We start from the raw sequence: 15,236 nt of genomic DNA on the forward strand, positions 1-15,236 counted from the left end.
GTGTAGCCATCATGGTTGATAACCACTGGTAGTCTATAGTCCACAATGTATGTTTAGAATCCACTTTAAAAGTCATCTAAGGCTGCAATCCTAACCACACTTTCCTGAGAGTAAGCCCCATTGAACAAAATAGGACTTACTTCTGAGTAGACCTGGTTAGGATTGTGCTCTAAGCCAGTGACCAACAAAATCCAACCTTCCCACCAGTGTCATCACTAGGGTTCATGTTAGTCAGTGAGGTAAAACATGGTGTCATCCCCCCCATTAACTTTATTTCATTATCGAACAGTACAGGTCACCCAACATATCGGTAACCAACAATAAAACAGTGGCCAACTTGATGACGCTCATACAACTGAATAGGAGTTTGAGTATTGGATCTGATACATGAAAAAGGGAGCTGACTCGTAACACCTTATTGATTCCATGCTGTGTAATAACACTTTGTTAGCTCTCAGAACACTCAGTCTCATTGGTCAGTTTTGAGTTAAGGAAATTCAATTTTTGTGACATAAGTCAGTTGTGGTTTTTCTGTTTTTTTGGGTACAACATTTGATAGATGTTAGCTTTTCAAACAAGCTCATTTGTTTTGAGTTAAGAAAATCTACTTTTTGTTACAGAAGACAGTTGTATTTTTTTCTTACCAGAACATCTGATAGGAACTGCATATCCGGTTTATTTCATTACATTCTGCATTGAATGGTATATAACATGATGGTATTATTCCTAAAAACCACAATCTTCACAATTTTGGTCACTTAGTGGTGTCACCCCCCCCCCCCCGGATTGCACTGGGGGTGACCTGGCTACCCCACTGCACTCGAATCAGCATTGTATTAAATGTTTAGATCTGTTGGTGAGTTTGATATTATGTCGGGAACTAACCATGGCTCTGCTTAGTAGGAAGAGCTATCATAGTTTCCAGTTCCGGTTGGGACTTTTCCTGGCACTGGCTTTTTCTGTCTTTTGGCATGTTCCCCAGCATGATTTCCTCCTTTAGCTCTACTCTCTGTCAAAACTTCTATTTCCTATTTAACAGCACACTGAATAGAAATCTCTGGTAATATTGCAAACTTTGCATAAAGAAAATTTGTGGGAAATTATCTTCTCACACCACTAGCCTTCACAGTCTCTCCCCCCCCCCCAAAGTCTCTTCTAAGGTCAGGGAACCCTTCAGAAGGGGGTTGAATTGGGTGTGATGAGCTTCAGGGCAAGAGGGGATTGCTTAAAAATCAGGTGGAAGCACGTTCAATAATATACAGATGATGCAGATAAATCATGTGGGATTTATATGCAAGGTGTTATATTAAAATTAGATCCAAAAAAACTAATTAGATTAGATTAATTTTAATCTAATAAGATTGGATCCCATCACACTTTCTTTCACCCAAAGCAGTTATAACAATACTGTTAAAATACTTTTGTAAGATCTTTTTTACCTTTTGTTAAGCATTATAGGTTTACCATAAAAAAAATGTGCTGGCCTTAGATTTTGGTATAGATGGGTGAATAAAAATTCAAATCGAAAATGTTATTGTGATGTGGCATCTTAAAAATTAAGCATAAATATCACTTTATTTAAATGCTACCAAGCGCTCGCCATAATTAAATGTAACTTGCTTGTTTAAACCCACCACCTTCCATTGCATATCCTGAGATGTCCAGTATCGGCTCTCTTCCCTCTAACCTGTGGTACCTGGAGGTAATAAGTGCAACTTGGTAATGAGTTGCATTTAGTTCATAGCTGCTGCCAGTACTCAGTCTTGAGATGTTTCCCACAGCATTTGATTCTTTCTACAATTTCCCAATAATGTTCTTCCTCTCTCCTTCTAGTACTATGGCTCACTGGAGGCATGCATTAAAGAAAATCAATAATATAGTGAAAGTTGAATTAAATCTGTAGAAATACCTTGTATGCATTTGAAAGAAAAATGTTTAAAAAATGGATAATGGCAAAGGTAAATAGACCAAGCAACCCCATACTGAATAGTAAATTAAAATGATATCGGTGTCTAAGCAAGCTGATACTATATTTTGGTGCTGTTCATCAGTATCTCCAGGGTAGACCCCTCCTTCCCTAGAAATCAATATTTGAACAGGCTGATTAAGCCATCAACTTCTCTTTGAGAACCACTCTGTGTCCCAAAAGGAAAATTGTTTTGTAACTGTGTCAAATAATGTTGGTGTCTGATAAGAAACCCCCCCCCCCCAACCCATGTATGTTCTGAATAGGTCTAGGCATAGGCTCATTAATTGAAAGTAATAGTTGGGGAAAAATTCTGATTGAGGGCCCAATCCTGTCAATCCCAGTGCTGGTGGCATGGTTGTACTGCTGATGCAAGATGTTATAAAAGTGCCATAAGTCAATTTACCACTGGCTCTAGAGATGCAGTGCTGGGTGCTGGGCCTCAGAACCAAGAAGATGCGCTGCAGGAGCAGCTGGATGTAAATTTATCTGCCGAGTGGCTTTTTTAGGGTGGAACTGGGGGGGGGTGACCTGAAGGGAGCATTGGGCCTGGAAGGGGGTCAGGGACAGTGAAAGATGCTGTTGGTGTACTGTATCCTATGCCCTCCTCCTGAGCCTGGAGGCAGCGCAATTCTGAAGAGACCCATTGGGGTTGCTGGAGTTTTAGCCGGAGTAAGGGGACAAATGTTCCATAGCTGAGGAGACTTTGGTAGCTGCCCTGGGCCCGCAGGATACAGTGGCAGGCATTTTGGCACCTCCGCTCCTCATAGTGCATTGTGCTTGGCATTTTTAAATTTAATGTACACTGTTAAAATTCCCTGAAAGACAGCAGTTTGAATGTAGGGTCATGTGTCAAAATGCTCTACTTGGCATTTCATTCACTACCTGCCTTTGTCCACACCATCATATGATTGTAAAGATCCATTGATTAACTTGGTGTCTGAAGTAAAAATATGCATAACCTGAAAATGGAAACCTTCAAAGTAATAATTGATAAAATGCTGTTTTTATGTATTGTTCGGGCCTTTCCTGTTGGAAGATGTCGATCTATTACATCATCTTATTTTCTTATGTGTTATGAAAAGCAACAGAAATGGGTAAAAAGAATTTATTTTAAAAGGCAAACAGTAAAAATGAATAGTAACATCTTTTGGATATGAAATTGATTATTTGCTAACTAATTACATTCCACTCCCCTCTTAATTTTCAGTGGCATGTTCTCAACTTTGCGTTCATGCTGGAAACTTTGGCTTGGACACATCATCGCAACAGTCCCTGCCTCTGCTACAGTGTGCTAAGAACTAAATAAAGAATGAGGAGATTTGTCTACTGCAAGGTGGTTCTTGCCACGTCTCTTATGTGGGTGCTTGTGGATGTCTTCCTGCTGTTGTACTTCAGTGAATGTAACAAATGCGATGACAAGAAAGAGAGGTCCCTGCTGCCTGCTCTAAGGGGTAAGCCTAAAGTTTGCAGCATGTGTGTCTCTAATCACAGTTTATTTGGGGTTTGACCTGAACTTGTTTTCTTATGGTGATTGATGTGCATTTTCTAAGTGTGGTTTAGAGTTTGAGAAAATGCACCCCCAGGTGACTGCTGAATTCAAGCTTCTTGGCCAGAACTACTGGTACATAGCTAGGTGCTTAAAAGTCACTGTTTCTGTTCAGCACTTCTTGCTTTATAACAAAGTTCTGTCAGATGTGGTCTGGCTTGATGCTTAGGCAGCCATTGAGTGCCTTCGTTCTTGCATTCTTCCAATGAGATCTAGGAGATCCCAATGCTGTAACTGCTCAACTTGAGTTTCAAATCTTATTCTGATCATTCACTAATGGGAAAGGATAGTTGTTGCATGATTCACAACCTTTGCCCTGGAATAAAAACTACAATTTTTTAAGTCAAAAGCATAAATTAATCTGCTGAAAACGTGGAGCTCGTTCATGTTCAGTGAATGCTGCTTTTAATTCATTAAAGATTTTTCCTTCCGGAACCAGTATGGTCAATTTTAAGGAACAGCAGCTGCACAGAAGCATTCTTTGTTTGAAAGATTCCCCCCCCCCCCAAACAAATATTTGCTTACTATACAGTCATTATGGGGAAAGAAGTAATTTACTGGCTTAAAAAGAGCAGTTTTGGAAAATGTCAATTTAATGGAACAGCAGACTTGTTTATCTGTGTGAAGAAGTGAATATTTGATCCAAATAGCCAGGTAAGCCAGCTGAATTCTTGGATAGCAGGTACTCTAGGAATGAATCTTTCCTTGGAAACAAAGAGCAAATGTAAGCTGTGGTAATTGGGGCATGTGTTTAATCAATGAATAAATAATATTAATTGGACAAGTCACACCATGAAGAGGAAGGGAGACTTGTTTAATAAATTAGTCATGTTCCATTATTCTTCCAGCTCTTAATACAGAGTGTATAAAAAGGAGGCGAAGTCGTTTTAGCCTATAATGGGATTAAGAGGAGTTGCAATTAACTGGCCCCACTAAATGACCGTATTTCTAATACATCCTTGAAGCACAGCAGAGGAGAATGCAAAAGCCCATCAATTTTATGATAAATGCTCACTTCAATTGATCCACTGATTTGTAGACCAAACCTAAGAATAAATCAGCCCTCCCTACCTTCTTATACTGTATGTAGCTGCATCAGGTTGCTGTCTTTGCTAAAAGTTGAAGTGCCTGATGGATTGTTTCAGTATGGAATGATCAGTTTGTCGTTTCTTGAACTGGTTCAGCCAGCTCAGCTGCCAAAGGGAAGCCTGATTCAGCAAAAATGCATGGCTTCTGGGGAACGACAGGAACAATAAACAGTTTTGTGTGTTTTTGCTAAATATTTTACTTATTTTTACTGTGGTACTGGATTGCATAAATGGATATTAGTTTTAAATATTCATTGGCATGTTGGAAAAGCCTTCCCCTTAAAATTCTGTATGCTGTTTTATTGAAAATCTTTGCTAAGTAGTTAATTACCAAAATTAAAGTACTGTGTCCTTGAAAACTCCAGATATAACGTGATATATTGTATTTACAGAACTGTGGCCTGTTTTATGTTTTAATGTAGGAATCTCAGTAGGATTTTCCTCAGTTCTCTAGTATGTTCTATCTTGACCATGTTAAATTCATTTTTGAAAATCTGACTAGAGTGTGACTGAGTTGTACAGTGTATGTTCCACCTCTGTTCCTTGAAAAACCTAGTATGTGCAGTGGAACTTGGGCTTAGAAATTGCTTTCAAAACGTTGCGCTACTCTTATTATAGTATATGCCTTGGTAATACACAGCTGTGGGAACATATGATACCATATTGCTTGGGAATATTTTAATATCAAATTCTATCTTCAGATGCTGATATCTTTCTCGTTAAAGTTGTTGGAAGCTCTTCTTTTGGGCACAATTATAGCACTTGATAAGTGAAGCTAAGGAGGCTCTCTGTGTTCTGGCAGATTCTTTTCATTAAGGATAACACAATCAGTATATGATATATTGTCATCACTACCTAGTTTGAAAGGTAAGGGTGAAGATTAGGTTTCTCTCAGTGTCCCTAGGTATTTTGACTTCTTACTATTTAATCAGTTGCTTTTTTGTTGCCTTTTTAATACAATAGCCCAAATCTCATATTTATATATGTTTTCTATGTATACTGTTATCTGATAAATTAGATGCTACAATTACACTTTTAAAAAGTTATAACAGCTTTTAGTTTTTCCTAGAATGGTTGTTTATTCTGTAAAATTCTCCACATTAAAGAAAGTATAATTAAGAACATAAGAACAGCCCCACTGGATCAGGCCATAGGCCCATCTAGTCCAGCTTCCTGTATTTCACAGCGGCCCACCAAATGCCCCAGGGAGCACACCAGATAACAAGAGACCTCATTCGGGTGCCCTCCCTTGCATCTGGCATTCTGTCATAACCCATTTCTAAAAATCAGGAGGTTGCGCATACACATCATGGCTTGTACCCTGTAATGGATTTTTCCTCCAGAAACTTGTCCAATTCCCTTTTAAAGGCGTCCAGGCCAGACGCCATCACCACATCCTGTGGCAAGGAGTTCCACAGACCAACCACACGCTGAGTAAAGAAATATTTTCTTTTGTCTGTTCTAACTGTCCCAACACAATTTTAGTGGATGTCCCCTGGTTCTGGTGTTATGTGAGAGTGTTAAGAGCATCTCCCTATCCACTCTGTCCATCCCTTGTATAATTTTGTATGTCTCAATCATGTCCCCCCTCAGGTGTCTCTTTTCTAGGCTGAAGAGGCCCAAACGCCGTAACCTTTCCTCATAAGGAAGGTGCCCCAGCCCCGTAATCATCTTAGACGCTCTCTTTTGCACCTTTTCCATTTCCACTATGTCTTTTTTGAGATGCGGCCACCAGAACTGGGCACAATACTCCAGGTGTGGCCTTACCATCAAGTTGTACAACGGCATTATAATATTAGCCGTTTTGTTCTCAATACCCTTCCTAATGATCCCAAGCATAGAATTGGCCTTCTTCACTGCCGCCGCACACTGGGTCGACACTTTCATCGACCTGTCCACCACCACCCCAAGATCTCTCTCCTGATCTGTCACAGACAGCTCAGAACCCATCAGCCTATATCTAAAGTTTTGATTTTTTGCCCCAATGTGCATGACTTTACACTTACTGACATTGAAGCGCATCTGCCATTTTGCTGCCCATTCTGCCAGTCTGGAGAGATCCTTCTGGAGCTCCTCACAATCACTTCTGGTCTTTACCACTCGGAAAAGTTTGGTGTCGTCTGCAAACTTTGCAACCTCACTGCTCAACCCTGTCTCCAGGTCGTTTATGAAGAGGTTGAAAAGCACCGGTCCCAGAACTGATCCTTGGGGCACACCGCTTTTCACCTCTCTCCATTGTGAAAATTGCCCATTGACACCCGCTCGCTGTTTCCTGGCCTCCAACCAGTTCTCAGTCCATGAGAGGACCTGTCCTCTAATTCCCTGACTGTGGAGTTTTTTTCAGTAACCTTTGATGAGGGACCGTGTCGAACGCCTTCTGAAAGTCCAGATATATAATATCCACGGGTTCTCCCACATCCACATGCCTGTTGACCTTTTCAAAGAATTCTATAAGGTTTGTGAGGCAAGACTTACCCTTACAGAAGCCATGCTGATTCTCCCTCAGCAAGGCCTGTTCGTCTATGTGTTTTGAGATCCTATCTTTGATGAGGCACAATAATTATACAGCACAACAGTTGTGTTATACAATTATACACATAAAGACCATTTTGGAGCATGTGTAGTTGTATGCGGTTAGAGAAATCAATTTTGAGATATTCGAAAGGCTGAGCAGCGTCTTGTAGCTAAGCAGGTTGTAGAGACTGTGGAGTGCCTTAGGGGTAATGTACCCAACACTTGGTTTCTTTATTGCTTCACTTTCAAGTGGAAATCATTTTGCATGAAATAGTTCCTATATAAAAAAGGGAAAGTTACCTTTCAACACAGGTGGTGGACATCGAATGTGGATGGTAGGCCTCTGATTTGGGAGACGAATGAAATAAAAAACTTCCTTGTGTGCTTTTACAGCTCCTGGTTGTTTCTCACATGAGATTTAGAGCTGACACTTGGGAAAAGACAGTCTACCTGGCTTTAGGAGCTGTCCATTGCGTACTGGTAGTGAACCAGTTATGGCAAAGGTTCTTTTTCAGGGATTTTTTCTTTTAGTAAGTATCATGTTTGGATGATCACTCCTAATTTCTTTGCAGCATCTTCAGTACTTATAATCATAACTAGTCTGTGTCTTTGAGAATGCTGGTCTAGGAATGTGTGAACATCACGTTGCTTAGGTGAAGTTTTTCAATCATTCCTGTTGAGTGCTTGAAAAACCTCATGAGTTTTACCAGCATTTTGCAGCAAAGTTCAAAAATACTTTGATTGTCCTTCTTTATCCCTGCATGGCATCTTTTCCAATGGCTTTTGTTAGTGTCTGTTGTACAACTTTTTTTTTTTAAAGATCGTGAGCTTTTGAGGACAGGGAACCATTTATTTTGCTATCTAAACCATTTTATGCACTACTTTTTTGTAGTTGAAAGGCAGTATATCAATATTTGTAAATCTCCTTTCTTACAAGTCCCTCCTCATCCAACAAAAAAGCCACACCTTGGGGGAAACGGAGGATGAGTAGCAGGTGAGGGAGGTAATGGGAAAGGTTGCCTATGTGAACTGTTTTGTTGCATGTTTTGTTCCTCATCTTGGTTTTATTATTATTTGCATGTTTTTCATGGACAAGTGGCTCCTTTGCCTGGAATTCTGTGGTTGAGGCTTAATTTCATCCCTTAACTGTGGTTTGGAGGCCTTACCTGATTATTATATATAATAGAGAGACAAATATCCTTAAGAGTTCATGTATGTGAACGTAAGAACAAAATGCAAGCAGGGGCAACCTGTGTGGCTGAATAAGTGTGGCTGAAATAGCTGCTTTAGGTAGCAGTCTGGGGAAGACAGAAAATTGGTATGGGATTTCCTCCACTCTGCATCAACCACTATCACCCCAGGCCAATTTCTGTCCATCGATTGTGTTGTCTTTGAACAAGTAGAGAGAGGATGAGGGGGCTTGTATTCTTCTCCAGTGTCTGAGGATTGCAGTGGCACCCTAGAGAAGGTCGCTGCTTTCCTCAGCATTTCCTTCCAGGCTTTTCTGCCACTATTGCTGGTTCTAAACTGACTGGGTGTTGGTAGAGAGGATGCTGGGAGTGAAATTTCTCTCCCAGCTTGACCACTTCAGAACTGGTGGAGGATGGTGAGAGTTCTTATGTGGGGAGGGGGCCTGAGCTAGGTGATTGACTTGCTGGCATGGTGGGGAATGGGTGGCCTGATTTCAGAAAGGGGTTTCAGATTCATTTCCATTTTGGATAGTGAGTTGACCTTGGCTGCTCCTGGATGCAGGAGTATGAAAACTAATTTTGTGAAAGGAGAAAGTTCTGTGATGGATCTTAAATTGTTAGCACTTGAACAGGTATAAACATTCTGATTTAATTGTACCAATATTGGGAGAATATTACTGTAGTCTAAATGAGATTTTAGATCTCAGTTCCTTCTTGTAGTCTGTAATTGATACTTAATTATTGCCAATTATGTCACACCTTCCTCCTTCATATTAAGTGTTGCCTTGTGGGATAATTACCCTGATGCAATTTCAAACATGCCAAGGTGGTAACCTTTCAAGTTTCCTAGTCTTGCTGTTATGCAGAAAGGTTAGCTGTGAGTAGCTGCAGAGCAAGGAGATGTTTTGAGTCAAAACTTACCAAAATTACTCAAATGTGTAATTAAATCTCTTTGTGAGCTCTTCAGGAACCTGCAGTTTGACATTTATTCCTTAAGAGTATTTACATGAAGTGCAAATCCTCCTAACTCGTTTGGATGGAAAGATGTTAGTGCAGAGTATCTTTGCTCCTTTTCCCCACAGTGGCCCCTCATGCCTTCCGCCGTGCAAATTCTTGGGGCAGGGTCAGAGATTCCTCAGGAATGTGTAGGAATAGGTCATGAAAAGAGCTGCAGAGTGGGGAAAGGTACATACCATGAGCGCAGCACCACTCATGGAAAAGGCTTGCACTTGCGTTCTTGGAGTTCACCCTTTCCTTGTCCCATTCCTGAGGATCCCCAAACCTGGGAGAGCAACTTTTCAGTGGGTGGCCTTTGGGGATTGCTGTAGGGAGGAGAGGGTGGGGAAGATGCTTTATGCTAACTTCCTGTGGCCCACAAGAATTAGGACATAACCGAAGTCTGTTTCTAGAAATGAGGTATTTCAGTCTGTTTGGTTAGAATTTTAGCTTTCAGTGATAGGAAATAATTTGAGAACAGTTCCTCCTTTTGCTATTTTTAAATATTCTTCTAAACATTTTTAAAGGTTTTTTTATTTTATCTTAACATTAGTTTGTAATGTGACTCATTAGCAGTAAGGAGACAGAGGTTACCATGCCTACAGAGAGGCATTTTCTTCTGGTAGGAAACCACGTTCCCCGTTTTGGTGGTTTTAGTTGCTGTTCAGTTACTGAAAAACCACTGCTATGTTTTTACCACTTGCTACTGTTTTTATTGCTCTGCTGTCTTTAGTGCTTTTATTATTTTGCTTTTTTAAAGCTATTATGACTTTCTCTTACTGTATTTTAATCTTTGTTGTTAGCTTCCTTGTGCATCCCTTTATTATGGGAAAAAGGCAGGATTTAAATATTTTAACTTTGAATGTAGAAGTATTGCTCTGTATGCACATATGTGACCATTTGGGGGGGGGGGAACTGTCAACCACTTCTGTGTAATGTTTGATCTTCTTGGAAACTGAAATGCATCAATCTCCTGTTGGTGTTGACAGAAACCGCTACTCCAAGACATCTTCACATACATTTGGGATGATGAATATCTGAAGGTTTTTAATTCTTCTAGTGTTCCCCATACTGTGATCCTGCAGCACTGAGATTGTTCAAACAGATATTTTACATGTTCATTCAGTACAGTATATGAAATATCTGATTGCCCTTTATATAGAATATATGTAAAGTAGAATATATTGCACAGTGTTTCATTACTGTGTACATAATAGTTCATATTATGTACATTACTGTGTACATTATGTACTATTACTGTGTACATTACTGTGTACATATTATGTACATTACATATTATGTACATTACTGTGTACATTACTGTGTACATAATAATAACCTTCTTGCTTATTGTTGACTTTCTGTACTAGTCAGAATACTTCATTCCATTCTGAAAGTCCTTATTTGTTGATGTAGCTTGTCTTAAGATCTGAGCTTAAGCTGTTCTGAGCTGTTCAAAACAGATGAGTGTGTGAGAGAGGTCTGTGCAGCTAATGTGAAGTAAGCTGTGCAACTTGATGTACCTGTCCTTTAGTCGGTGTCCTTAGTGACTTCCTTTGGCTGGATGATAGCCAATCAGAATTTGCTGGGAATAGGCTTTTTTGATGGCTGCCAACCTCTTGTAGAATGGAATAACTGCTTATGTATAAAACTAATCTCTCTCTCTCTCTCTCTCTCTCTGGGCCTGCCTTAAGAACATAAGAACATAAGAACAGCCCCACTGGATCAGGCCATAGGCCCATCTAGTCCAGCTTCCTGTATCTCACAGCGGCCCACCAAATGCCCCAGGGAGCACACCAGGTAGAGACCTCATCCTGGTGCTCTCCCCTACATCTGGCATTCTGACTTAACCCATTCCTAAAATCAGGAGGTTGCGCATACACATCATCGCTTGTACCCCATAATGGATTTTTCCTCCAGAAACTCGTCCAATCCCCTTTTAAAGGCGTCTAGGCTAGACGCCAGCACCACATCCTGTGGCAAGGAGTTCCACAGACCGACCACACGCTGAGTAAAGAAATATTTTCTTTTGTCTGTCCTAACCCGCCCAACACTCAATTTTAGTGGATGTCCCCTGGTTCTGGTATTATGTGAGAGTGTAAAGAGCATCTCCCTATCCACTCTGTCCATCCCCTGCATAATTGTGTATGTCTCAATCATGTCCCCCCTCAAGCGTCGCTTTTCTAGGCTGAAGAGGCCCAAACGCCGTAGCCTTTCCTCATAAGGAAGGTGCCCCAGCCCCGTAATCATCTTAGTCGCTCTCTTTTGCACCTTTTCCATTTCCACTGTCTTTTTTGAGATGCGGCGACCAGAACTGGACACAATACTCCAGGTGTGGCCTTACCATAGATTTGTACAACGGCATTATAATACTAACCGTTTTGTTCTCAATACCCTTCCTAATGATCCCAAGCATAGAATTGGCCTTCTTCACTGCCACCGCACATTGGGTCGACACTTTCATCGACCTGTCCACCACCACCCCAAGATCTCTCTCCTGATCTGTCACAGACAACTCAGAACCCATCAGCCTATATCTAAAGTTTTGATTTTTTGCCCCAATGTGCATGACTTTACACTTACTGACATTGAAGCACATCTGCCATTTTGCTGCCCATTCTGCCAGTCTGGAGAGATCCTTCTGGAGCTCCTCACAATCACTTCTGGTCTTTACCACTCGGAAAAGTTTGGTGTCATCTGCAAACTTAGCCACTTCACTGCTCAACCCTGTCTCCAGGTCATTTATGAAGAGGTTGAAAAGCACCGGTCCCAGGACAGATCCTTGGGGCACACCGCTTTTCACTTCTCTCCATTGTGAAAATTGCCCATTGACACCCACTCTCTGCTTCCTGGCCTCCAACCAGTTCTCAATCCACGAGAGGACCTGTCCTCTAATTCCCTGACTGTGGAGTTTTTTCAGTAGCCTTTGGTGAGGGACCGTGTCAAACGCCTTCTGAAAGTCCAGATATATAATGTCCACGGGTTCTCCCGCATCCACATGCCTGTTGACCTTTTCAAAGAATTCTATAAGGTTTGTGAGGCAAGACTTACCCTTACAGAAGCCATGCTGGCTCTCCCTCAGCAAGGCCTGTTCGTCTATGTGTTTTGAGATCCTATCTTTGATGAGGCATTCCACCATCTTACCCAGTATAGATGTTAGGCTGACCGGCCTATAGTTTCCCGGTCCCCCCTCTTTCCCTTTTTAAAAATAGGCGTGACATTTGCTATCCTCCAATCTTCTGGTACCGTGGCCGTTTTGAGGAACAAGTTGCATACCTTGTATCTATCAAGAAATGCTATTGCTTTCAGAGTGCCATGCCAGTGTTCTGTAGAAATACTATTTGAGAACTTATTTTAATGTACAGCAGTATAATAGTCAAAATGGTTAGTGTACTTCTGCAAAGTGATGTGCAAAGGGCTGTGATGTGTGAATAAAACATTTGGATACTGTATTAAGTTTGGTTTTCTGGTCAGGTTTATAGAATGACATCTTCGTTGTAGTGGTTTCCATAGAAACATGTTTATCTTGCTAACTACTGTGTGTGCTGGGCACTTTATAATAATGATATAGTGAACATTTTGCATGATATATCATTAAGTATAATGAATGAACTGGAAAACATTTACATGTTTCAGAAATCTCTCAAACAACTTGATAAATGAAATTTGAAAGTAGTGATTTGACTTTTGTGAAAAATGTTACATAGGTCTGCCTGGCTTTTGTAGTTATATGCAGACAGTAATGGTTTTGAATGTCGTCATAGGATAATGATGCTCCTGAAGTTAGATATACAGTTGTGCTTCGGTAAGCACAGGGGTTATGTTCCCAGCACCCCCACGGATGCTGAAACCTGCAGATAATGAAATCCACAGGTCAAGGCACACCAGACCTCTGAATGTGACTGGAGCTGTGCTTTAGTGTCATCCAGACGGTGTTCTGAGGCCCAGGGAGGACACGCATGGTTTTCCCCTGAAAAACCAGAAGTGATGTTCTAATGTTTTCCAGAGGCCTTAAGACATTCTGAGGTTTGGAAGGCCATTAACGACTTCCCTGTACACCCTCCAGATGTGACCAGAGGGAACCTTCAGTCATGACCCGAGGCTACAGATCAGTCCGACCTTGTAGTTCAGAGCCTGCAGATAGTCAAATCTATGGATTCTGAATCCATGGATAAAGATGTCTGACCTTTATATGAATCAAGCTTCACACAGCCACCCCCTCCTTGTCCCCTAAGGTGTGTTCTTGCCAGAATGAGCTTGCTTAGCCTGTTACATTACATCCTGGATAATCTATAATGAGTAAATGTTGTGGACCTTCCATGCAAAGTGACTAGTGAATCTTCTTAAGTGGGCCCATATTTGTGATGGTGTACTTTGGAGGTCAACCCTGAAGTGCAGCCTTATTCAGGTGATCACCTTCTTCTTGAGCCATGGCCCTTGCAGCAAACATATTTCTCAGTTCTTCTAGGTATTCGTCATGTGAGCCAATGCCATTGTCACTGTCCTCTGTGTTATGTGGCACTCTTTCTCACTCCAAACAGCTCAGGCTAGAAGAAGCAGGAGAGCTCTGGAGGAGGCCAGTGGGAACTGCTTCTGTTGTGAAGAAAAGGCTCATGTGCTCAATGCTGGACTTGTTCTAAGAAGGAAGGGAGAGAAGGAGGTGGGAACAATTACTTTGGTGAGTGGGAAATTGCAATGATATATTTGCTAGATGGGGATGGGACCCTTGCCATGATGTGTGGTGATTGTGGTGGAGAGCTCACTTCACCAGATAGATTTCAGTATTGGTTGTTTGAGAAGTTATTGCTGTGCCAATAGATAAGGTTTTGTAGGGCTGTTTCAACTGCAGTGTCTTCCTGAATCTCTTGGTTTATCAAGATGTCACCATTTGTCACTGGGAAACTTGGCACTTTCCTTTCTCCCTAACTTTGCAGAGATGATAACCCTGCTGCTTAAGCTAAGAAATTGTAGGGCCAGTGAGGTACAACAGAGAGGGTTGGCTTTTGATTAGAGAGACATGAGTTCAAATCCCTGGGTGGTCCTGCCCAAGTTGCTAGCCCTTAGTCTCATTGGGTGGTTGTGAGGATAAAATGAAATAACCTCATCTACTTTGCCACAAGCTCCTTGAAGGATGGATAGGATAAAAATAGGGTTTCAGGGTGGTTGTTCTAGGACAACAGATTATGAAAAGGGATTTAAGCTATCTAATGTTTTCAGTGCTTGATTTCTCTTTGTGATGAAATGGTAAATCAAGGAGTTAAGTTTCCTTTAGGGTCCCTTCTCAGTCTTTGCCGTAAAATATCCTAAAGCAGTGGTTCCCAAACTTTTTTTGTAACAGGACCCACTTTTTAAAATCATTGTCTATCGGGACTCACCCAGCTTTATGAGACTTATAAAAACAGAGGCTTAAGCAGCTGGTAAAATGATTTTTTTTTTCCTTTTTACTATTGGGGGGGGGGAGCTCTGGTGCATTTGAGCACCATTTTCATTGGATTGGGACCATTATGGTGCTGTGGCATTCCCCTTCACCTGGCCTTTGAGAAGAGTCAAAGCACACTTGCCTACTCATGAATAAATGTGCATGTGTGGCTCCGTTGCCCTTTCTATACATTTTCAATACATTTTCTTTGCCCTTATGTTGCCCATACGTTGCCCTTTCTATACATTTTCAATACATTTTCTTTGTCAGCTATCAGCTTGTCAATTTTGCAGCTCACCAAAAATCAGATTGTGACTTGTAGGTCTTGACCCACAGTTTGGGAACCACTGTCATAAGTGGTATTTTAGGAAGTCAATCTATGATATACTTCATACTGTTGGGTAACTATAGATGGATTTGGAGAAAAGCAGAGAGCTCTTGCTAAGCTTTTGCTGAATGATGGCATTGCAGTTATAGTTGCCTGTTTGATAGGCACCTGATTTTCTTTAGCCCT

General features: G+C 41.1%; 1 protein-coding gene across 7 annotated transcripts in view; it reads left to right on the forward strand.

Moving 5' to 3' along the window:
• Positions 1-3,278: 3,278 nt before the first annotated feature.
• GALNT13 (polypeptide N-acetylgalactosaminyltransferase 13) overlaps positions 3,279-15,236 on the forward strand; it is a 226,074-nt gene continuing 214,116 nt past the window's right edge. For 3 of the 7 annotated variants that reach the window (XM_066633827.1, XM_066633819.1, XM_066633836.1), the window contains exon 1: positions 3,279-3,420. In XM_066633827.1, the coding sequence (XP_066489924.1) occupies positions 3,279-3,420 (142 nt within the window). Of the gene's footprint in view, positions 3,421-8,532; positions 8,540-9,642; positions 9,646-15,236 lie in introns of all 7 variants that reach the window. The other 4 variants (XM_066633871.1, XM_066633863.1, XM_066633844.1 and 1 more) reach the window with 4 other exon arrangements.

Source organism: Tiliqua scincoides, chromosome 1, assembly GCF_035046505.1.
Source record: "Tiliqua scincoides isolate rTilSci1 chromosome 1, rTilSci1.hap2, whole genome shotgun sequence".
Classification (NCBI taxonomy): domain Eukaryota; kingdom Metazoa; phylum Chordata; class Lepidosauria; order Squamata; family Scincidae; genus Tiliqua; species Tiliqua scincoides.